At 38.3% G+C, this 24,918-nt stretch overlaps 1 protein-coding gene across 28 annotated transcripts in view; it reads right to left on the reverse strand.

The window, feature by feature from the left end:
- Positions 1–781: 781 nt before the first annotated feature.
- TNIK (TRAF2 and NCK interacting kinase) overlaps positions 782–24,918 on the reverse strand; it is a 408,234-nt gene continuing 384,097 nt past the window's right edge. For 18 of the 28 annotated variants that reach the window (XM_077990083.1, XM_077990077.1, XM_077990073.1 and 15 more), the window contains 9 exons: positions 24,524–24,635; positions 23,550–23,720; positions 21,655–21,798; positions 18,827–18,961; positions 10,446–10,546; positions 8,307–8,456; positions 6,042–6,201; positions 5,645–5,784; positions 782–3,427 (listed from right to left, as the gene is read on the reverse strand). In XM_077990083.1, coding sequence (XP_077846209.1) covers positions 3,344–3,427; positions 5,645–5,784; positions 6,042–6,201; positions 8,307–8,456; positions 10,446–10,546; positions 18,827–18,961; positions 21,655–21,798; positions 23,550–23,720; positions 24,524–24,635 — 1,197 coding nt within the window. In that variant the 3' untranslated portion in view covers positions 782–3,343. 28 annotated transcript variants of the gene reach the window in all.

The following is a 24,918-nucleotide window of genomic DNA, read 5'->3' on the forward strand; positions in this document are numbered from 1 at the left end:
GAAGGATTGTTTAGAAGTCTCCAAGAAAAATAATGAGATCTAAAATAGAGCTGTTTGATTTTATGTGGAACTTAGTGAAAGCTGTCTTCATTTGTATTGTGTGGTATGACAGTGGTCTGTCTGGAACTGGCAGGGGGAAGAGCCTCCTTATTTGAAGGAACTTCGCTGGGCATCCATTCCTGCCACCACTGGATGCAGGAATCCATGCTACAGTGTCCTTGAGTGGCCCCCAGGAATGATGGTCACCTGTCAGACCCCAGACCCAGACCATGGTGTGGGCAGGCTCAGTAGATTTTACTGGATGATTATTAATTTAGAGCTGTAAGAACTGGCAGATCTAGTGAAACTTACTCTGAGGGGAGGGCTCAGTTTCTCCAATTTCTCTTTGTAGGAAAATAAAAATAAAATAAGCCAATTTCTAGAGACAAAATCACCTATAAAAAGATCAAAAGGAAAGATTTTTTGTTGTTGTTGAGATGCTATAAAAATGGATGAAAAGCAACCATTCCTCCCCTACCCCCAAAAAGAATTAAGGCAATTCAAAATGTTTGGATGAGACACAAGGACACCATTCTGATATATTCTGCATGTTCTAGGCCTCCTTATGTCAGGGCTGGGGTCTGTCTTGCTGGAGGGAACTTTATTTTTGAAGATAAAAGCCTCAATGAATTCTTTAAATATCTATCTTTTAAAGAGCACAGATTTCTGGGGGCCCCTTTTAAATTTGGAATTGCCTTGTACTCAGTGTAAAATATTAGTACAAAAATATAAAAGGCATGGCTTGATGTTTAACGTCTGTGTTTTATTGTTGGCACCAGAAAAGCTCATGTTCTATGTTATGTCACTGTACATACTGTAAACAAGACTGCATTAATATTGTTTTCTTATGATTTGTTTCAATGAATCTAGATTTTAAAAAATACATTCACAAACTACCTTATGTTTAAACACAATGATTCCCTTTTATTTCTTAACTGTACCCAAAATCCCATAATAAAAAAATCATTTAAAGCTGTGTGTTTCAAACTTATCACTTAGAAATAAAAACAAAACAAAACATAAAAACAAAGATCAGTTTGCAACATAATTTAAAGAAGCTTCTGGTTTAAAATACCACAGCAGCAATATAAAGAGCTGGTGGCAATCACATTCGGGAATGAAATCGAAATCAATATATTTTGTCCACATCAGCATCCAATTACAGTAGTTGTGAAATTCAATCCAAAAAGTTATTGCTGAATTTGTGGCATGAAATTTGAGAAGACAGTATTGTTCAGCAGCACAATCACAGCAGTAAAAATGAGAACAGGAGGATTTCATTGCTTTTGAGAGCTAAAGGGACCATGAGGAGGATATCTTGCTGAGTGCCTGAAGATAATCCTCAGTTACATTCCTGCATATTACCTACTTTAAATAAATGCAAATGACAACCACCTTTTCAGGAGGGGAATAATGTAATACAGAAACTAGAATGTTTCCCCTTCTCTTCCCCACCTTGCCCGAACCACTAGATTCAAATGACTCAATTCAATTTTCCTAACATGTATTTTGTTCTCATTAATAGTACATCAGCTGCTTGTGTATTTAGGCAAAATCAGTAGGATCATAGTTTTTTTTTTTTTTTTAATCCATTTACAGTAATTATTTTCTCCAGAAACAAGCCACATTAATTTTTGTCATTGGATTCCCCCCACCTCCAATTTTTTAAGAAGAAAAATTTGGTCAACTACTGTTTTGTTTTAAAATTGTTAAATGCACCTGAGATTGCCAGTTGAGCTCTCTATATGTCTCCTGGAGATAACACTGCTGTGATGAACAGTGAAACAAAAACAAACAAAACGAGGTAGGTTAAAACAGGAAGCGCAACACAGATATTGTTTGCAACACCTTGATACCACAGGCGGCCATGCTTGTAGCTTTGGAAAAAAAAAATCCCAGTCACGTAAAAGTTCAAATCATTTGAGTAAGAGTTTATAAGGACACAAGTCAACCTGAACTAAATACATACATATTTCTGCACAAATGTTGTTTACCATATGTTGGGTAATTTGGAGGAAGGTAAAGTGATTAGGGTCTCAAAATTTTGTCCAAAGCCTTGCTTTCAAGTTCTCTAAAATTGGAGCCAATGATGCCTCCTGTATCTGAGGCAGGCTTAGGAGTCTAGTCCCTTCTCTCACCCACCCAGGGAGAACACAGGCAGCTCAGAAACATTTATTATTAATTTTTTCAGTCACAGTTTTCATCTTGAGAAAGTGGCACCCTCAGGAGAGCGCTGGGAATGTTGAGAGCCTGAATATCATCCACTCCCCAATTCCCAGAAACAACTCAACAAAGTCTCAGTCCTAATGAAGCCCAAACCAAGTGACCTCTTAGCCGGGGGGCGGGGGGTGGCTTTGTGCATTTTAAAAAAGAATATGTAAGCTTGTTTCCCAGAAGCTCTTTCTGTCTGACCCCATCTGTCATCCCATCTTTTGCCCTGATCTGTTGCATAATAGCTGAGGGAAAGTTGTGTTAGAGAATCCCTCAATCTCTAGGCCAGCTCAACTCAATGGCATTAGTATCCTATTCAACACACTCCATTCTGTAAAGGGCCATATAAAAATACGGCCTGTCAGATTCACAAAAGTGGTAGTTGATTTTATTAGACTAGTAGTTTTAAGGCTAGTAGTTTAGCCATTTAAAATCTATTTCCCAAAAGAGGGGAAAACTAGTATTTTTCTTCTCTTTTAAAAATTCATTAGCCAGTTGCTATCAAAAAGCAACCTTTTGGGTTGGTGAAGGCAAGAGAGTTCTTAAATTACCCCACTATGTAGTTATGGCCTTCAGCGTAAGGAGATAAGGTACATTTATTGTGCTGTCTCTCATCACTGGAAACTGGAAATTTTACAACATACCATATACTTAAAACTAGTAGGCAGACAGAATTAAAAACAGACTCATTTTCTCAGTATGCATTCTTTCCCCATTCTTACAGAGTAAAGGGGTAAAGAAAAAAGGTAAAAACCTGAAAACCCACCATAACACAGCTTAATCATTTTAAGAGCACACAATATTTGTTTCTATCCCTAACTCTGAAGGGCACATGGTCCATCTTTGTCCACAGACAAGGCAGCATTCTTGGGGATCTCCTGGAAATTCCTGCCACCTTTTTCTCTCCTTCTCAACCAGGCTGCAACATTGAAAGATGGACTGTATTGGGAGGGGCGGAGGGAGAGGAAAAGGGGAAAGCGATATGTTCAACCAAGCCTTCTGATTCTGCCTCTAGACTGGCATAAGTCCACATGAGTTATGTTCTTTTAAATTAGAAATAACGCCATGAAGATAAGTGCCAAGTGCTCTTCTGTTACCAGTTCATCATGGAATTTCTGTTGAGGGTCATGAAAAACACTTGGCTACTTCCTCCAGATCGCACGGATGCAAAAAATACCTGTTTGAAATTAAAAAGAAGTTAGTTCAACTGCATGGTCTTTTCCCCTCTTTTCTTCAACCGTCCATCCATTTTTCTCTCACATGTCCTATCCTTGCCATGTGTCAGGTCTTAAGACTCAATGGCCTGTGTTTATAAAGTCCCTTTGGATATCGTGCATCCTACGTAAAAACTCCTGCCTTTATTCCTATGGTTGTTGTTACTCCTTATTGTGGTATTGGTCTCCAGACATGCTGAAGGGGCTGTATCTTCATTTGTAACATCTCTTTCGGTGTTCGCTTTTTAAAAGGGAGTTTCATGCTAGGATAACATGCTGGATTTCTGGCCTAGGAGCCAACAGGTTCTTTGTTAATTTCTAGAAAGGCACAGAAGCTTCCCTTCTCTCACCCATAAATGACAAGAAAGTAGACTTCAGGAAGGAAGGGAATTCCTTCAAATTCTCAAAGTCAAGGGGGAGTTTTAGGCCTACTGTTATACAATTTCAGATTTCAATTTTTAAAATTTAAGATAAAAACATTAAATACTGTGGTCAGGGCAAGGTATTTAATGCCTACTCATTTTGGCATTTCAAGAGTTAACGCTTGGTTTCTCTGCTGATGGTGGCATATCCCAGGGCAAATGAGATCATAGCATTAACAAGTAGAACCACAGTCCATTAGGTCTGAGTCTGTTAAGTCATTTTATCAAACAACTGACAAACGCGAGAAAAATTTGGGTTACTGCTTGCTTGAGCTGAATGTTAAATATAAAAGACCCACTGTCCCAGGAAAGTAATATTTTGGGCTGTGGCCTAGCCCTTCAGTCAGCCAATACCTAACTTTGGTCCGAGGCATTTGCTTTTGTCACTAGTATAAAGTCTGCTACTTCATTTCTACAGCTTCTTCAGAAGAATGCTGTCTCTCAACAACTTCTTAGGAAGGTCTGTGGAAATGCTTGACATTCAGCTAATGCTACATATGAAAGTAATGCTACTCTTAGGGTCAATGAATCAAAACGGAGGACAGAGAGGGCCCATGGAAAACCACAATGAAGAAAAGAAAGGGCTGCTGTTCCCTCCAAGTTGTGTGCCCCTGGCTCTAAACTTTGGGTTCCAGACACTGGTGTGGTCCCAGCCTACTCCTAAGGGTGTGGCATGGCTTGGAGCAGGCCTGCTAGGGTAGGTTTTCAATTGGAGTGTGGGTATCCATACCCAGATTACTCCTAGTTTTTTGATTCTTAGAGACTAGGTAGGAGCTAGAGTTTTACTAGGTTAGGTTTGTTTTCTGGGAAACTCTAAATGGCTGGAACCATCTTTGCCAGCTGCAGCTACTGTCCACCCAGACCACATTAGGTCAGAGTAGTGGGCCAGGGTTGAATATAGTTTAGGCCCACATCACCAGGGTTGAACTAAGACCAACCTGATCTTTGAGGAACTGGGGTGGACAAAGGGATGTACAAAAATTCAACCCATCATACTGTTTTTCTATAGGTGTTTATGTCTGTGGCTTTGGGGACAGCATTTCTATGTTGGCCACAGCCACAAAGGATGAATTCACAAATGCAATACGGCTTAGCTACTAAAACCTCAGGGTTACTCTATAGGGAGGGTAAGGGAGAAGCAGTACTGCTGCAGAATACTCCTCTGAGGTGACTGATCATGCCAGACGGACACAGCTAATTTCACTGGAAAACAGTTCACCTATGACATTTCAGAAGAAACATGGCTGGAATGACACAAGACATGGCACTAGTTGAGTTTGTGATTGTGAGTTCCTTAAGGAATGGGTGACATTTTAAAAAAGCTTATATTTCTACATGTCAAATGTTTTGGATTTAAAGGTGAATATAAGGTGATTGGTTAGGTCTTGAAAGTGACTTTGTGAAAAGTCTAAAAGTGGAAGTATAAAGTTGACCCACTGTGAGATGATTAATGATGGGCCAACTGCTCTAAGTGCTTAGGAGAATTTGTGGTGTCTGCTGAGTCATCATAAGGCCTTCAAGCCACAAAAATTTCTAAGAAGTTTACAAGAAATTTCTAGATGTTTTTATGTAGTTTTTGACATGTGAATAATATATTGAGTGTTCACATGGATCAAACCAAATAATGCCATTTCAAGATAATATTGATTGTTTAACACAGATGTGATTCAAATCAGTATAAAGGAAAATGAAGGTTTCACAGGTACCTGGTGGTCTCTTAAAATGCAAACACTAATGCAAATGTTGAAACGGATTTACCTTATCATTTCTTTCACATAGAAACTTTAACCTTTGAGCTCGCTTATGCATAAATACTCCATCCAAATGTCCTGTTTCCACTGACCGGATCTCAATAGCTTTCTCGCCCCAGCCCATTATCTGATTGGAATGAATGTAGGCTGTCAAAAGGAATTTCCAAAACTGCATTAAAAACATTAGATGGGCAATAACTCACAGCATCTGTTCACATCTTAACCACAAAAATGACAAACGACTTGAGATAAATGGACAAAGCAAGTCTTACAAGAGTTATTCACAGACTGTTTTTTTTTTTTTTTTTTTTTGGTGTGGAATCAAATGGTTGTTTCACATTTCTTGGTTTTCGTTTCATTTGGGGGGTGTAACTGCTGAAGGAGATAAGGAATGGTTAACCTACCCACAGACGTGGGCATTTCTCCCCATTGGAGCACCACATCCTTAGTTATCCGGCCATAGGTGTTTACATACACCCCCTCATCCTCATAGCAAACAAGCATTTCCATTCCATCTGTTTTAGGCAAGATGACAATAGCATGAGGAGTGATATTGCCCTGAATCTAGAAGACAAAGAAAGGCCAAGCATTATTCTTTTAAAAAATAAAACAACACTTTGACTATTCATCTCTAAGAACTGCAAAAAAGAGGTTTTTGTTTATTTTCATTGTCACCCTAAAGACTGAAATTTGCTTTAATTTAACCACTGACTTGTAAAATACCCTGGCAAATCAAACTTAGTCACTAGATTAAAAATTCAATTTATCTGTTCCTAAAAACAGCATGTAAATCTATGACACACCTACTATGTGCCAATCATGGGGCCCTTTACATATATAATTTCTAGCACCCAGAATAGCTCCCCAACGTAGATAGCTTTTTTACAGATGAGGAAACTGCATCTCAGAAGGGCTTTGTGTCTTGACCAAAGCTGTGCTAGTATTTGTTAGTAGAGTTGGGATTTGTGTACATCTTGCTGACATTGAAATTAATGTGTTTTCTATTAGCACAACTACTTCCAAAAAAAGATGAGGAGAATGTAAGCCAGCTGAATCTAATGGAGATGGCTTAAGTGGGGTCAAATGAACTCCTATCAAAATAATCTGTGAAAAAAAAAATAGGATTGTTTATCTGGGTGTCCAAATGGCAGAATAATTCATGGCTTGGTTAGAAAAAATATTTAGAATTACCAGTCATTTAAAAAAATCACTATTGCTGCGCACAGTGGCTCATGCCTGTAATCCCAGCACTTTGGGAGGCCAAGATGGGCAGATCACGACATCAGGAGATCGAGACCATCCTGGCTAACACAGTGAAACCCCATCTCTACTAAAAATACAAAAAATAAGCCAGGCGTGGTGGCAGGTGCCTATAGTCCCAGCTACTTGGGAGGCTGAGGCAGGAGAATGGTGTGAACCCAGGAGGCACAGCTTGCAGTGAGCCAAGGCACGCCACTGCACTCCAGCCTGGGTGACAGAGCGAGACTCTGTCTCAAAAAATAAAAAAAAAAATCACTACTGAAATCAGTGTATATTAATTTGTTCTAGGAAAGGAAATGTGATGTTGTGATCCCCGTAGTTGCGAATGCCATGGCTGACCAACATGTGCTTGATGGATTGGAATAAGAGAGTTGAGGATGATCACAGTTATGCCTTAGCTGCCTCACCAGGAATGTGAGCTGTGAATCCTTGTGTTCACCCACATACACATGAGTTAAAAGCTGTAATAATGCAGCAATGAATGGCAATCGTGTGTGTGTATGTAATATACTAAAACAACTTCTTTTAGTTATTGCATTTCATTAGAATAAAGTCCTCAAATTCTCAAAATACCAGTCAGCAGTAGCTTCAAACATTCCTGATAGTTTCTCCTGTATGTTAGCCTTGGAATTACACACAGGACACACAATTTACACTACACTGATCCTAATAAGTGAATCCATGTGCAGCATTTCCCTTTAACAGTTATGTTTCAAGCAATATGTCAGGATAGTAATATGAATATTTTAGGGCTAGTAAGATATATAATTTGCAGGACCCTGTACCAACTGCTTTAGATCCATTACCTCATTTAATACTAATGATAATCCTATGGGATAAGTCTTTTTATCATATTTTACAGATGTGAAAGCTGAGGATTGGAGAGGCTGCCTACTGTGTCCATTATTGCAAAGCTAATACATGCTAGAGCCAGAGTATGAGTGCCCCTGTGTCTGACTCCACTATACCACGCTGCCCTCAAGCTGAAGTAAGGAACTAAAGATAGCAAAAAAAAAGAATTTTCTCCAATAAATTAGTACCTGACCATTGGCTTTCTCTAACATAAAATGAACCAATTTCCCTTCAAAAACTGAATGTGGAAACTCGTCTACCGAATATAATTCATGCTCTTGAAAGAAAAATATCATATTCATTTTAATCTAAAGTCCAATGAGACAACATGTAAATGCCAAATGATCTCTATTATGTATTCTCCAGTTTTAGGAAGTCATGTAAATTAAATTTATGTATTTTAGTTATTAAAAGCAGTATACTTAATGAAGAACGAAAGTCCGTCTGCTGGTTAGTAAAGTTTGCATGACTTCTACTAAAACTGTGCAAAACAAATCTCTTTCTACATGCAGGCTGTTGTACACAGATTCCTTGGAAGTCTACTTCTGGGTACTTACATGAGATGGTATGTAGATATCATAAGAGTTTCCTGAATCAACATCAATTACATGGAAACCAGTGTGTGAACCAAAAATAACCTTTAATCTTTGACCTTCTTCTACCGTGAGATCAACTAGCAGAGGCTTGTGCTGGAGATCTGCAAAAGACTTTAAAAATCACCCCATCAGTATCCGCATCACTCAAAGAGGTATCTTAATAATTTTTTTCCTTTAGCCACTGTCTAGAGGAAGTTAACTCCTAACTTTATTAAAGTGAAAAGCTAGAAAATTTCTCTTTCAGTTTTAGGTCTGTTGATATTCTGGCTGTAGGAGGAAGGGTCTAGCATCCATTTTTGCCCCTTTCCCTACCCTTTGTCCTCCAGGTCAATGAAGTTTAAGCTGGTGCACAGGTGTAAATTTTGATAGTGGTAATGTATATTAAAGACCTGGTGCCTGGGTGCTGCTGTTTTTTCCTGTTTATTTCTGGCCTTTGTCCTCGGAAGAAGGCCCAGTTACCTCTCTGGCCCCTCTCTTTCCCATGTGGCAGTGAGGCCCATCCATAGCAATTACCCTTTCAAAGACAGCCTGGGAGGGACAGCCAAGGCCGGCTGTTTTCTCAGCCTGTTCAGTGTTAATGGGCATGCTCTGGTTTGGAATTTCTTCAGCGAATGAGTGGGCATAAGATTGGCACTTTCTCTTAATGTTGGAATCTGAGACTTGGGTTTGGGTGGTAGAGAAAGAGGTGAGAGTGGAACATCACAAGATTGATGGCTTGCATTGACTATTTGGGTTTAACTAGAAAGCAAAAAGAGAGGTCTTGTCAAGTTTGTGAAAGTTCTCTGTGTTTGAATCCAGAGCCCAAGCCCCACCTAACTGTCAAGTGTTCCTCTGCCATTTTCCTTTGCTATTTTTTAACCACACTCTACCTTTGGGCCTTGAGATCTGGGAGAGCATTTGTGAAACTACGATTGCCTTAGCTATAATGCCACTGCTACCTCTCAGACCCTTCTCTTCTCATCTTTTGCTAACACCATTCTGACAGCACAGGAAGCTCAAGCCTCCTGTCCTTGTCCTATGGGAAGGCTTTGCCTCTTGCCAGTTCCACTCTTCCCTGTTCAAGTCTTTGCCTTTGCTTTTCCCTCTCTCTGGGCTGGATCTGGTCTGTCAGAAAGAACATTTTGCACTCTCTCATGTGCTCTGGGTCATAAAATGATGGCAGTAACTTCAGAGCAAGAATGGGAATGGGATGTTGATTGAAAAGCTTTTGTGGAGACAGATTTTGGCAGAACAGGACACTTTGGCTTTTAGGAGTTATCCCTTAATTGTTATTAGTAACCTAGTGCATTCCAATTTTTTTTTTTCCATAAAAGTGAGGTTATGGAGGGGAGCCCATTTCCATTAATGAATCTATTTTCCTGAGCACATCACAAATAAGCCATCTGCACTAGGGAACAAGGTAGAAGTGATTCAGCTCTGAAGTGGGCCTACATAGTGTTCTAAGGTTTTGCCCTCCATGGTGAATGTGGCAGAAAAGAATGAATAAGGAACCAAAGGGAGATAACAGTCATAAAGGTGGGGAGAAAAAGTAACAGCCAATGAGACACAAAGAAGTAGACAGACATAAGCTGAGAGAGACAGGGAGTGTGAGAGAAAGCAGAAGGTAAGTTTACTTGGGCTATGGATAGGTTATGCGGCTCTGAACACATCTGGGTGCCTGTAAGTACTGGTCCTCCTGGTATTCGGGTGTCAGCTTCATGAGCTGGGGTCAACAGGACTAGCATATCCCCATCCCACTCCTGGCAAATCTCATGAGTGACCAATCCAACCATGGTGGGTACAAACTTAGACAAGGTAAAAAATGAAAACACAATCAAAATAGAAGAATGCAGAGAAACTAGGTCATTTCCATAAGTTAGCACTGGGGACATATAAGCATCACCTGCATTTTAGGGACTTCATCCAGAAAAATTTATGAGGATTAAAAGATTTAGAGACTAAGTTTAACTTAGTCTTTACTTTTGAAACAATAAAACCAAGAGTACCTACACTTATTATCTATATGAAAATTGGTATTGGTCTATATGGACTATTTTATTAATGGGTAGAAACTGAAAATTTTTAAAAAGCACATTTTTAGATAATCACATGCCTGCTTACCTTAAATGCCATGAATTTATGATATGGTTTAGGAGCCCAAGCATATATTTCCACAGCATTCTTTAAGGCAATCACCAAAAATTTGATCCTTTCATATTTAACTGTAATAGAAAAATTATGAGTTAAGAAGTACATCAGGTTATTCAAGTTCTTTGTATTAATAATGAATGTATAAGCAACAATATGTAAATTTAAATATTGATGTTGGGTGTCAGCTTCATGAAGGTGATGTTCCTGGTGTGGGATTTTTTTGTCATAGATACTGATTTAGCTTCCCTTAGCGAACTTTGGTTGGCAGAACACTTATGGCCTTTGCTTTATATTGAAGACTCTCTTCATCATCCAGAGATATAACTGCTTAGGACTGTCTTTAACACTAGGTCTAGATGTTGATATTCATTGTAATAAGAATGCATAATTTCCTTCATGTTAGCTTGCCTGGCATTTACATTCACCCACACATAAGTAGCTGACAGCAGATATGGCAAGATGGTAGAAAAATCAGAAAATGGGCAGACATAAAGGCTGCCATTTGCTTATTATTTATATTTGAATTCCAGTTACTAAGTGAAATAATTGCTTGTTTATGCTTCTAATGAAAGGGGGTGTTAGGAGCCTTGGGTTCTGTTAATGACTTAAAGGGCTCCGAATACTGACAAATCCTTTTACTCTTTAGACAGATGGAATATTAAGCATTGTAAATTCTATGGACAGAAACTTAGTTCAATGATTGAGTCTCCACATGCTTTTGCCTCCACAAAGTAGTACTCAGTAAATGCTTACTGAATGGATGAATGGAAGAACGGACTGTTGTCTGGCATTCTCTTCATTACTCTTACCTGTGTGTGTGTGTCTCTGATATAATAAGCAATATTTACAGTGATGACCTTGAGAGATTGAACAATCCTTTAAGCGCCTTCTGAATCTTTGCTATTAAGTGTGGATTCTAATTCTTAGAGAATTCGTAATCCACAATTGGTACACATGGCAATCAATTTCTTTGTAAAATATCTCAACAGACAGAATATTCTGAGTCCTAAAGAAACTAGGTAGGAAAAATTTTAATATACTTAAATGACATTAAGTTTCCAGTTATTTGCTTTATAACTTTTCATGACATAAAGTGTTTATTAGACTATTTTTGCTCATCTCTTCACCTGAACCCTAGGAAAAGATCCATAGCAGTTGGCATTGAAGGAACATATTTCAAAATAATAAGAGCTATGTATGACAAACCCACAGCCAACATCATACTGAATGGGAAAAAGCTAAGAGCATTCCCCCTAAGAACTGGAACAAGACAAGAATTTCCACTCTTACCACTCCTATAGTATTGGAAGTCCCAGCCAGAACTGTCAGGCAAGAGAAAAAAACAAAAAGCATCCAAACTGGAAAAGAGGAAGTGAAATTATCTCTGCTGATGACAGGATCTTATGCCTAGAAAACCCTAAATATTCCTCCAAAAGACTCCTGGAGCCGATAAGTTCAGTAAAGTTTCAGGATACAAAATTAATGCACAAAAATCAGTTACATCAATAATGCTCAAGCCGAGAATCAAATCAAGAGTTCAATCCCATTTATAATAACACACACACACACACACACACACACACACACCTCACACACACCCCTAGGATAATACATTTAACCAAGGAGGTGAAAGACCCCTACAAGGAGAACTACAAAGCACTGATGAGGGAACCATAGATGACACAAATGAATGGAAAAACATCCCATGCTCATGGATAACAAGAATCAATACTGTTAAAGTGACTATACTGCCAAAAGCAGTCTACAAATTGCCAATGTCATTTTTTACAGAATTAGAAAAGACAATTCTAAAATTCATATGGAACCAAAAAGGAGCCCAAATTGCCAAAGCAATCCTAAGCTAAAAGAACAAAGTTGGAGGCATCACATTACCTGACATCAAACTATACTGTAAGACTGTAATAACCAAAGAAGCATGGCACTGATACAAAAATAGACATATAGATCAATGGAACAGAATAGAGAACCCAGAAATAAAGCCACATACCTACAACAAACTGATGTTCGACAAAGTCAACAAACATAAACAATGAGGAAAGGACACCCTGGGAAAGTTGGCTAGCCATATGCAGAAGAATGAAACTAGAACTTTATCCCTTACCATATACAAAAATGAATGCACAATGGATTAAAGACTTAAATGTACCCAAAACTATAATAAGAAAATCTAGGAAAAACTCTTCTGGATATTGGCCTAGGCAACATGTTTATGACTAACACCTCAAAAGCAAATGCAACAAAAACAAAAACAGACAAATGGGACTTAATTAAGCTAATGAGCTCCTGCGTGGCAAAATAAACAATCAACAGAGTAAGCAGACAGCCTACATGATGGGAGAAAATATTTGCAAACTATACATCCAACAGATTCTACAAGGAATGCAAACAATTCAACAAGAAAAAATCAATCCTATTAAAAAGGGGGCAAAGGACATGAACACACATTTCTCAAAAGAGGCAGTCAACCAACAGATGAACAAATGCTCAATATCACTAAACATCAGAGAAATGCAAATCAAAACCACAATGAGATACCAACTCACACCAGTCAGAATGGCTATTACTAAAAGGTCAGAAAAAGTAACAGATGGTGGTGAGGCTGCAGAGAGAAGGGAATGCTTATACACTGTTGGTAGGAATGTAAGTTAGTTCAATCTCTTTGGGAAACAGTATGGAAATTTCTCAAAGAACTAAAAATAGAACTACCATTCTACCTAGCAGCTCCACTTCTGGGTAAATCCTAAAGGAAAATAACTTTTTCTTTTCTTTTTTTTTTTTTAATCAAAAGGGCACCTGCATTTGTATGTTTATTGCAGCACTGTTCACAACAGCAAGGTCATGGTATCAATCTAAGTTGTCCGTTAATGTTTGATTAGATAAAGAAACTGTGTTATATATACAGCATGGAATACTACGCAGCCATAAAAAAAATGAAATTGTGCCCTTGGCAGCAACATGGATGGAGCTAGGCCAATCTCCTAGAGTAAAATAACCCAGAAACAGAAAGTCAAATAACACATGTTCTCACTTATAAGTGGGAGCTAAAAATGGGGTGCACGTGGAAACAAAGCTGGAAATAATAGACACTGAGGACTCTTAAAAGGGGAGTGGCAGGTTAAGGGCTGAAAATTTACCTGTTGGGTATAATGTTCGCAATTTGGATGATGAGTTCACTGGAAGCCTGAGCCTCACCATTATGCAAACTACCCATGAAACAAACCTGCATATGTACCCCCTGGACCTAAAATACATTTTAAAAAGAAAAGAAAAAAAATCCCTTCAGATTTTGCTTATTTTCAGGGTGAAAGAAGAAATAAATAGGTTCATATTTTTAAAGAAATTTAAAATCATCTTGAAAATAAAAACTTATCTAAGCACATATAGGCTCAGATAAATCAAGAAATATTTTAAATGGCTCTTGGATATACAATTTACTTTTCTTTTTTATTCTCATTTTGTATTTTTAAAATTTCACAATAATTTGAACATAGTAGAATAATCACGTGCTACAAGAAGATGTCAGTGCTGTTGTGGCTGGAATTTCACAGGGGAAGCAAAGTGGAAACTGCAAGTGGTTCTTTGGATAACTAAGGCAAACAGTGTTTCTGAAAATTAAGCTGGTCTCAAGTTTTCTTATAGAGAATTACCAGATATTGCTCCCTGGTTAAATTTCACTTTAGATGTGTGGATATAGATCAGCCTACTAATGTTAGGACGGCAATGATTAGAAGGAAGACATCAACAATGTTAGAAGGGCCAACAGCAGATGTGCAGGTCAAATAGGATTCCTGTAGCCTGATGTTTTTGAAAAACACTTGTCAGGTATATGCAAGAGATAATATTCAGAAATTTTACATTATTTCCTGCAATGAATTTTATTGCTCTGTAATCATACAGTATTAGTTTATGGACACAAAATGTGATCACTAGAAATTTTTGGACTAACAAATGCCAAGTAATAAAGGCAAAATACTCAAAAGGAAACAGCTTTGAAATGGTTTCTATTGCTTTTCCCTGAAAATATGACCTGATCTCAAAGAAAGAAGCTCACTACTTTCAAAAGAAAACCAAATATGCATATGAATCTGAATTCTACTTGGTGTGAGAATGATGGGATGTATGTTTTATACTTTGCCAAATTATCAGATTGAGGATAAGAAAAGATTAGAATTCCAGGATATCCTATTAGAAAGTACCAAATAATTCTGATTCCTGAACAAAAATGTACAGTGGAGCAAATAGCTTGCACTGCCGCCCAGCCTGCTACAGAAAAATATTTCCACATGTGGTCTGCTTTGTGAATAATGCTGTGTCCTTTGAACATCCATTCCTTTCTTTAAAACAAATACTTCTTAACTGATTTCCCTGGGCCTGGCTGTGTGCTAAGTGCTGGCGAGATGTAGATGTGGCTGTGGCCACATACGTTTACAGACATTAAATGTTTATTTTTTTCCAAAAGCTGCTTTTTTTTTCTTTGCGATGGAGTCTCGCACTGTTGCCCAGGCTAGAGTGCAGTGGCGCCATCTTGGCTCACTGCAACCTCCACCTCCCAGGTTCAAGTGATTCTCCTGCCTCAGCCTCCCGAGTAGCTGGGATTACAAGTGCCCGCCACCACGCCTGGCTAACTTTTTGTATTTTTAGGTAGAGGCAGGATTTCACTATGTGGGCCAGGCTGGTCTCGAATACCTGATCTCATGATCCACCTGCTTCGGCCTCCCAAAGTGCTGGGATTGCAGGTGTGAGCCACAGTGCCCCACCCAAAGGCTGCTTTTATACTTATCAATACAATCTGTGTTGTAACGTCAGGGGCTTTTTTTTCCTTTGTAAAACTGTGAATGGCATGTTATGAAGTGAGGAACATGTCCTTCTCAGGCAGCAAACCTTCAAGTTCACTAGCCAGCCCCAACACTTCCTAGTACTGTGTCAAGGTTATCTGGGAAGGTCGCCTGGAATGAAATTAGAGAAAAGGCAGGTGGAGACTCTGCTTCAAATAGAGTCCCCTTTCTAGTTGGCAGAATATGACACACGGAAGTTCTTGCTTTCTGAGCTCTTCTTTATAGCATGCCCCTTCTGTTTCCACATTCTGCATTTAATACACTTTAGATTAGATTTCAACCAACATTATGTCATCACACATGATTGAACCCACTTGACTGGTTAAAATTTCAAATGTGTCTCATTCTTTTCTGAGACCACATCATGGACTCCTTTGAACTGAAGGTGTCTAAAGTTCCTCCGCCACGCCTTTATTGTCATTCTTTATGTTAAATAATTAATGTATTTTATCTAGTACACATTTCAAAAGCCTCCACACATTTTCTTATTTTTGTCAGCTATGGATTGAACAAGTCTTACAGGTACCTATTTTAAAAAGCCAAATAATTCTACAGGGCTTATGAAAACCAAGTCCCTGCCTCCCTGCTGATTCCTGCTCCCTAAAAACAACGACTTGCAACTCTTACAACTACTTTTTCAGCAATTTGTTTCCAGATTTCCAAACAACATGATTATAATGTTATTTCCTGATTTTTTTTTCAGTCACAGACATTATTTACTGACTTCGTAGTATGGAAAGGATTTAATTTCTTGTATCATTTCCTTCTCTCTCTAACTTCTTCTCTTTCTTTCTTATACATATGTACACACAATTTACTCCTGTAAACTCTAAGTATAGCTATGTTTTAAATTTTTGGTTAAATCAATATTAAGTGTTAAAATTATTATTATTCACAACTGAGGTATGTAGTATACCATGGTTACATTTCCTTTCTTGTTTCCCCTTATTTTTTTTTTTTTTTACTTCCTTGTTTTCTATGTATCTGTCTCTAAGCACATGTAAACTTTCTGCTAATAAATGCCCTTCAACATGGTCAAACGCAGTAGGTCATCTATTTATACCATTTTATTTTTCTTGGAGGCATCTTTCCTGGAACCCTGCATTGTCGCACTCTGCCAGGACTTATTTCTTTCCAGGCCTGTGGCAGACTTGTCACCCCAGGTTCCCTTCACCATCATTCTGGGTATTTTCTTCATCTTCCTGGACTACTAGGTTTAGTTATTTATTTTGGTGGAACACATCCTCCATTTGCTTCCTGAGAAACGGTGCATGAAATATAAATTTCTGAGAACTGCATGACTGAAAATGTCTTTCTTTTGCACTCAAAATTGACTGATGTCTTGATGGTCTGATGGTTAATTTCATGTGAATTTGACCGGGCCACAGGGTGTCCAGATATTTGGTCAAACATTATTTTGGGTGTGTCTGTGAGGGTATTTCTGGATGAGAATAACATTTGAATCAGTAGAATTCATAAAGTAGACTGCCCTCCCCAATGTGGGTGAGCCTTAGGCAATCATTTGGAGACCAGACTAGAACAAAAAGGCTGAGTCTTCCTGCTTGGTTGAGCTAGGACATCAGTCTTCTCTGGCCTTCAGACTTGGACTGAAGCATCAGCATTTCTTGGGTCTTGAGCCTGCCAGTGCTCATAGTGGAACACCATCAGCTCTTCTGGTTCTCAGGCCTTCAGATTTGAACTGGACTTAGACCCTTGGCTCTCTTGGGTTTGAATCAGCTTGCTGACTGAAAATCTTGAGACTTTTCAGCCTCTATAGTATAGTCATGTGAAACAATTCCTTATAATCTCTCTCTATGTATATGTACATGTATATACACATATACATACATACACACTCACACATATATGTATCTCCTTAACTCTTAACACAGGAGGGCTATAAAATACCGGTTGGAAATGATTTTATCGGCAATTTGGAAGGCCTTGCTGTGTTGTCTTTTAAGCTTCTATATTGCTGCTGAGATGTCCCAGGCCACTCTTATTCTGGGTCTATTGTATGTAAACTGTTTGTTATTTATTTACTTATATTATGACAGCTTTGCCAGTTTTGAGGACCTTCTCATTTCCCAGGTATTGAAATATCATGTTGATATGTCTTTTTGTGAGTCTGTCTTTCATTCAGTATCCTGGACACTCAGGAAATCCTTTTAATATGGGATTTCAAGGCTTTTAGTTCTAGATACCTTTCTTGTATTCTTTCTTCAATACTTTCCTCTCCTTTCATTTCTTATTTTCTAAAACTCACATTACTTAGATTTTGAACCACTTGGATTGATCTTTTTATTTCTTATATTTTCTCTGCTTTGCTTTTTATTCTACTCTTTAGGAGAATTTCTTATCTTCTAACACTTTTATTACATTTTTTATTTCTGCTGATACCTTTTAGTTTAATTTTTTCTTGGTCTCTAAATGACTCCCCCCTACTTTGCTCTACTTTTTTTTTTTTTTAACAGCCCTTTTCTTGTTTTATAGAAAGAAGTTTTCTAATCTCTGTAAAGCTATTATAGTTTCTTGCTTCCTTCCTTTCTTTCTTTTTACATTTTCTTCCACTCCTCATTATCCCTGTTTCTTCTAATGTCCTTTCTTTCTGTTTGTTTAGGTTTCCTTCGTATTTGTGAATTTCTCCACTCCTTGGTATAGACGGGCTTATCAACTGCTGGGCTTCACTTCAGGGTAGTTAGGCAGCAAGCTTTTTTCATGGCATTTCAAATGTTAGTACCTGTACATCTTTCTTTCTGGCCATTTACTTTCTCCAAGACACTTCTTTCATTCTCTTCCTTGGGGGTGTAGGCATAGCTATTTGGGAGCTAAATAGGGGCTAGAGGGATGTGTATATGTGTGTATTTACACAGGCATTCCCAGCATCAGATTGGCCGTGCAAACCTTTCATCTTCTGTTGCAGCAGAAGAAGGTAGTGGCCTAACTGCTCAGAGGTGGAGACTGGGTTCTAGAAGACTTGCTGCTCATGAATTTTCTAACAATTCTATTTTCAGTCCCACCTTACACCTCCACTTCCACCGCAGATTCCCCTGGGGCCTTAGTTCCTGGACCTCTCCGGGTTCTGTTGGATTGATTTTGATCATTTTCCTCACTGCAGCTTCAGAATTCAGAATTTCCTGGTATTCTAGGTCTTTTTCCAGTCACTCAGCTACTCTTTCAAATTCACTGAGAAATTCTCTTCTCTTGGTCCCACTGTCCTCATAGCCTTATGGCATTTTTATTCTTGTCATTTTAATGAGTCTTTGGAAGAAAGTAGATATAAATATTCAAACTGAAGCCTAGGACTTCATTCTGAATGCACTCTTTCAATTTCATCAATCTGGCTTTTAAAAAATAATGCTGAAGGTTCCAGCAACATCTGAGGCTGGTCACACATGCATCATCAATCTGATAGAAAAGACTAAGTGAAACCTAACTGAATATGTCTGATTGAGTAAACAGACCAAACTTACAATTCCATGTCTTGAGACTTACCAACTTTATAATGTATACAGCCTTCCAAGTCCCCAACAGTAATCCATCCTTGTTTCTTTTCTACTTCTGGGTCATTATGTAGTATTCTGTTTCTTAACCATGAAAGATAGTAAACTCGTAGCTTATTCTTCTTTCCTGTTGAAATAATAGAGGTTTAATTTCAAATCGCTGATAGCTCTCACTCTTTCCTTCCCCACCTCCTTTTATTTTTATGTGTGTGTGTGTGTGTGTGTGTGTGTGTGTTTGAAGGCCTAATAATCAGTGTCTCCAGCACTTTGTCATTAAAGTGGTGTTTCTGCCAGAACTTATGGTTAAAGTAGCTCTAAGTATTTTAGACACATCACAAAATTATAATGTCTTTATCTTCAGGTGGTTTCTTACTTAAGCATGCTGCTCTTATTCTCTCTTCCCAATGCAAAGCAGTGTCTGCTGAACTTAGTAAGAGTTAACTCTTCCAACAGTGGTTGATCAGAGTTCCAGAACATTCTAGATCAATCACATGAAGAAGTATTGACAACTGGGCATTTTGGCACCTGACTTTCCTTCACTGTATAACCTAGTAACAGATGTTAATGAAGACCCTCTTATTTGCCTCTTCTACTAAAGATGACAACTGGTAGTAGTTTTGTTTCACTTAACTAACAAAGTTATTTTAAAAGCAAACAAGAGGATAATATGGGTTCTGAAATTATACTGGACAAGTTTATGGTGCTGAAGTCACTGAAAGGAATACTGAACAAAAATAGAAAAGGAAAAAAAGAATGTGAACTTGAAAACTTAAAGTTCCCTTTGGTAAAGTGATCTTGGAATAAAAAATTCATAGGATGATAAAAAAATATCTAGACAATACTGAAGAGTACACAAGTAGCAAAACTTGATATACTCCATTAGATTATTTGCACCAGATAAAATGTCCATTGGGATGACTCTTGCTGACTAATGATAAATTTAGATCTATGGGTTTTGTTTTTTGGATACTTATTTTTCTTTATCTTAGGCTTTAAAAATGTTTTATTTATTTTTTTTTGAGACAAGAGTTTCACATTTGTCACCAGGGCCGGAGTCCAGTGGCGTGATCTCGGCTCACTGCAACCTCTGCCTCCCGGGTTCAAGTGATTCTCCTGCCTCAGCCTCCCAAATAGCTAGGATTACAGGTGTCCCCACAGCACGCCCAGCTAATTTTTGTATTTTTAGTAGAGATGGGGTTCCACCATGTTGGCCAGGCTGGTCTGGAATTCCTGACCTCAAATGATCTGCCCGCCTTGGCCTCTCCCAAAAAAATGTTTTATATTTTATAGATGAATATATACCAGCAGAAGAGAACTTAGTAAAGCATTGCACATGCATTTGACAGGAGAGCGCATTCATCACCTAAACTAAGGGAATCATGGTGTGGTCAATATTCAATTTTGTAACCAAAGGCCTAGAATCCACATTGATCACAGTAGCTAGGATGGACACAAGAGCCAGTGTTTCTTCCTTTCTATGCCAATATGAATCCAATGTTAGTTCAAGAATCTTTTGCTCCTATTTTCATTTTCTACTTTCCCTATCTGTGCCTCATGAGAAAAGGAAATACTTATACTGTTAAGAATGAAGATGTGCCACTAACAACATAATGAAGCCTGAATGTGAATTTTCTGGTTGCATTTCCACTTTTAGTAGGTGACTGGCAGATATGCAGTTTTAATTTTGATTTAGTAGTATAGCAATCAGGAAAGCAATGAACCAGAACAGAAGACTACATGGGATTAAACTCAAATGGTAATACAAAAGGAATTTACCTGGTTAACCTTATTTGGGGAGAATAAAAAGAGATGAAACTGAGCATTCAGTGGAAAGGTAAAAGAAAGAGGAAGTTTAGTGACAAGCAAAAGCATTTTGTCAAAATGGAAGTACAGCTGAACTTTCCTCAAAGTTCAAACCAGTATCCCTGTGTTATCTCTTCATGAAACAATGGCTGAGCATAAATCCTTGTTCTCAAACTTGGCTGCACAATGGAAACACGTCAGAAACTTTGAAAGCTCCTGATGCCTAAACCCCACCCCAGAGATTCTGACTCTGGATTTTCACATTTCCCCAGGTGGTTATAAAGTGCAGTAGCAAGCTGGTTCCATACTAGATGGAATGGGAGGGGAAGTGACGGGTGTTACTTGTTAAATTCCTTCAAACACCAAAAAGAAAAAAGAAAAACTTTCAACAAAACTGCCCTCTTTTAGGTTGCATTTTTAACTTGTTACAAGGCCTTCACTTTAGTCTCCATCTTTTTTTTTTTTTTTTTTTTTCCTATTTAAGGCTCTTTTTGGGAATCAGAAAGCTACAGAGCATAGCAGTAATGATTCTCACACTCAAATCTTTTTGTAGACTTGATCATCCAGTGTGCCAGCTGCACCTGCCAAAACATCAGTGGACTATAAGCAAGCGAATTTTTAAGGGAAGAGACCAGAGAAATTTCTGCTTACTAAATGTCCCTCTTGGAAGCCTGCATTTTGATATTCTGTCTGTATGTGGTGATAACTGGAGTGCAGAAACCTTAAAAACATCCGAAGATCCTTGCTGAGTCCTGACAGAGATAAAGAGCTATAAATATATAGCCTTTGTGGTGTGTCTCTGCCTAATTCAGATTTAATGCAGAGGTGAGAGACCTTTTTTTGGAGGTCAGAATACCCAGTGTTAAAAAATGTGGGCAACCTCACTCTGGCTATACTGCTATACTTCACTGTCTTGTTTGTTAGCTGGGAAGGGCAGAGCTAACTGTTTCTGCAGAAATGAGGTGGACCCCTTTCCTGCTGTATGGACCTGGGGGACTCATCATCTTAGTAACATACCTGAAATTGTCACAAGGACATTCAGTCCCTCTAGCACATCCATCTGCTGAAATCGCCTCCGGTTGATCAGATTATAGACTTTGCCTTGCCCACTTCGGTCCAAAAGCATCAGGCCATTTTCAGTCCCCACCAGAAGGTTTACACCTGTAAATTTAAGAAGCACCCTAAGACTGACTTTTCACGAACTTTAATCTTCTGCATCAAGAGTCCCTATAAAATCTAAGAAACTGTGACTTGTAAATATACACTAATGGGCAAGTAGGTAAACATAAACTAATGAGTGTAGAAGTTCTGACATAATAATTAAATCATTGTACTTCTGGTAATGAAATTACAGTTTTCTTTTTTAAAGTGTTAGCAGCATTCATACATCTAATTATTTACTGCCTAATGCACAGAATCCTTGTCAATAGGAGCCTTAGGCACAGATGTGAAGCTAGCACAATTTGCCTTTATTCCCTTCCTAGAAAAACCACTTCTTTCTTGGATCTCCCTATAAATCTACTTCTCTTCGTCCCCAAGGTTCACCCCACCCTTATGCAGTGATCTCTAGCCTACCCACCTTCAACATACAGTGCAATTTCCATTTCCATACTCCATTGGAAGAAAGGCCCTTCCTCCTTCTTGAACCAAAATGTAACTATCTTATGCCCCATGCCCTCAAGTTTGTGCTCTTTTTTAGGGAAATGATAAACCCATTCAAGAGAAGTGTTAATAGCTGGGGAGTCACAGACATACTCACTTTAAGGGACTTCTCAGGTCTCTAAATCTAGTGCAGCCCAACACCCATGCAGTAATCCCTATTACAGAAGTACAGGCAGGTAAGTGGTTTTGTCTGGGTAGTTGTAATCCTAAAAATTTATTGCTAGGGAAATTTATCATCCACCCCTCAACACACATACATTGAGAGGCTCATTGTGCACTGTACTTTATTCATGAACATGTAACTCTCTAACTTCTCTTACTTCTTGTACTTCTATCTTCTGATCAACACAAATGTCTGCTTTTTTGTCCACACATTAATCCTTTCAGTATTAAATGTGGCTATCTTGTTCTCTTCTGTCTCTTCTCCAGAGGACAGAGCCTCTATCATGAAATGGTTCCTAGGCTTCACACTCTTCCCCACTAACATCTCAAATGCTTTCAGCCTTTTAAAATTATGGTTCCCCAATCCAACCCTAGTATTTTCAATGGGTACATAGGGGACATGTCCTTCCTTAATCTGTATGAGATGTTTATAGTAACACAAACCAAGATTTTGATAGAATCTCATCATGCCTCTCCTGAGTTCGAGGTCCGCTAAAACCTGCAGATCTTTTTCACAAGAAACGCAGACTGATGCTTTAAACTAAAAGGGAAGGTTCACTAAATTAGTTGTTGTTCTTTTCAAGTTTTATCTTGTTATTGCTAGGGTTATGACCTTGTATAATTCACAAAATACTCTGGGCTGATTTTTCAGCTTGAAATAAAAATTTATGCCATTATTTATGCTTGTATTCCCCTTGCAGGATGTGGTATGGATCACGGAGACTGAACATGGGGTATATCACGAAGTGCCAGACACAAATCACCTCTGATCAGATTATAGACTTTGCCTTGCCCACTTATTGTATTAAGTGGTAGCTAGTTCTCTTCTTGGCTTTAGCCTATCACTATTGTGTGACAAGGTTGCTCTGAATCTAATCTCGTCATCCTGGCTAGTAGGGTATCAGCTATTTCAACATATAAAACTCCTTTTGGTCTCTCCTGAGGTCAAGATAGTCCCAAGTTAGGACTCTAATACCCATGATTCAACCAGTGTTCTTTTGATGACAAGATCCACAGGCTTTTCATGTTTGAGGGTCAGTTCATTAATGAGTGGGTTTTTTTTTTTTTTAAAAAAAGCACCAACGTACCCCACAGAGCTGCACAAAGTATTTCTGAGTTGAATCGTTTCTTGTATTTTCTGATTTCTGGTGTGTCACTGTGAGGCCGAATGTTGGTTGGGTTTACGTTTACCACGGAAATTTTTCTTGCTTCATTGAGTTTGGCCTGTTCTTGCCTAAGAAGTTCGCTAGTAAACAGAGCTTTGAGAAAAAGAATCAGAGAAGTCAGTGGCATCTTAAAAGATAACCTATGGAGATGTGGAGATGGGGCTTCAAAACACTATGATTTCTCCTTGTTTGGTTTGAATTATAGTAAAGGCAAGGAAACTCTGAAACTCTCCTTATTTTACACTTTTTTTTTGTTTTAGTAGAATAAAGTATAACTCATTCATCAAAGCAATCTTTTATTCATTGGCAAAATAGGCTTATAAACACTACTTGCAGAGTTTAGAAAGTCCCAAATTAAATATACCATCCCCACTCTTGTAATATGGGCAAAAAAGATCTACTTTTTAAAATTCCAGATTATCAATTGAAAAACTGTCCTAAGCTGACTTTGATGATCAATTACTTGAAAAAGATTAGAAAGCAAGATTCTCCTTTAAATCAGCCAGATCTTTGTGGTGGGACGCACACACCTAGAAGTCAACACAATGTACCATGTACTTATTAAGTGCCTAATATGTGTAAAACATTGTACCCAGAAATTGTTTTGGGGAAACATTTGGTTATGTTCAGAGATCACTGAAGAACAGCTTTTCCTAGGGTCCCTATGTCCCCCTGGGTCTGCCAGAAATGAAATAGAAGAGATGGGAAAAAAAATGGAAAGTAATAAATTTGTTTTAGGAGTCCTACAGAAATAATAATTTTTAAAAGTCTTCCTTTTAAGACAGGACCTAAGCAGTAATCGGCTTAACTACTGAACTGAGGATTAATTTCCTTATCAGGTCATACCAGAAATGAAGACAAAGCTGTTTTTAAAACACTGAGCCCTTCTTGCTTACCTGCGGCTGATGATTCTTCATCTTCTTCATCTTCATCAGTGGGAGATGTCTGGTATACTCTGGGGTCCACAAAAGGGGTGAATGAGGCTTTGGTGCTGCTCCCCATGCCATACTAATCAATAAACAAGAAGATTAAGAAGAGCAGATAAATACTGCAGGAATAAACAATGCTAACAATACTGTGCTTGGGCTATAAAATGATCACAGATTCTTCAGGGTATTCAGGTGTTCACATTCTAGCGCCCTAGTTAGTACATGCCTGTCTCTAGCTTCTTCCGGTATTGGTTATGCACTAGCCATTGTGCATTTGTAGGACTTCGTTAATTATCAGACTGCAAGAATTGCAGTGAGAAAATTACATTTTGGACCACATGTGGTACCTTAAAGTCTGTAAG

Source organism: Macaca mulatta, chromosome 2 (genome assembly GCF_049350105.2).
Source record: "Macaca mulatta isolate MMU2019108-1 chromosome 2, T2T-MMU8v2.0, whole genome shotgun sequence".
Classification (NCBI taxonomy): Eukaryota; Metazoa; Chordata; class Mammalia; order Primates; family Cercopithecidae; genus Macaca; species Macaca mulatta.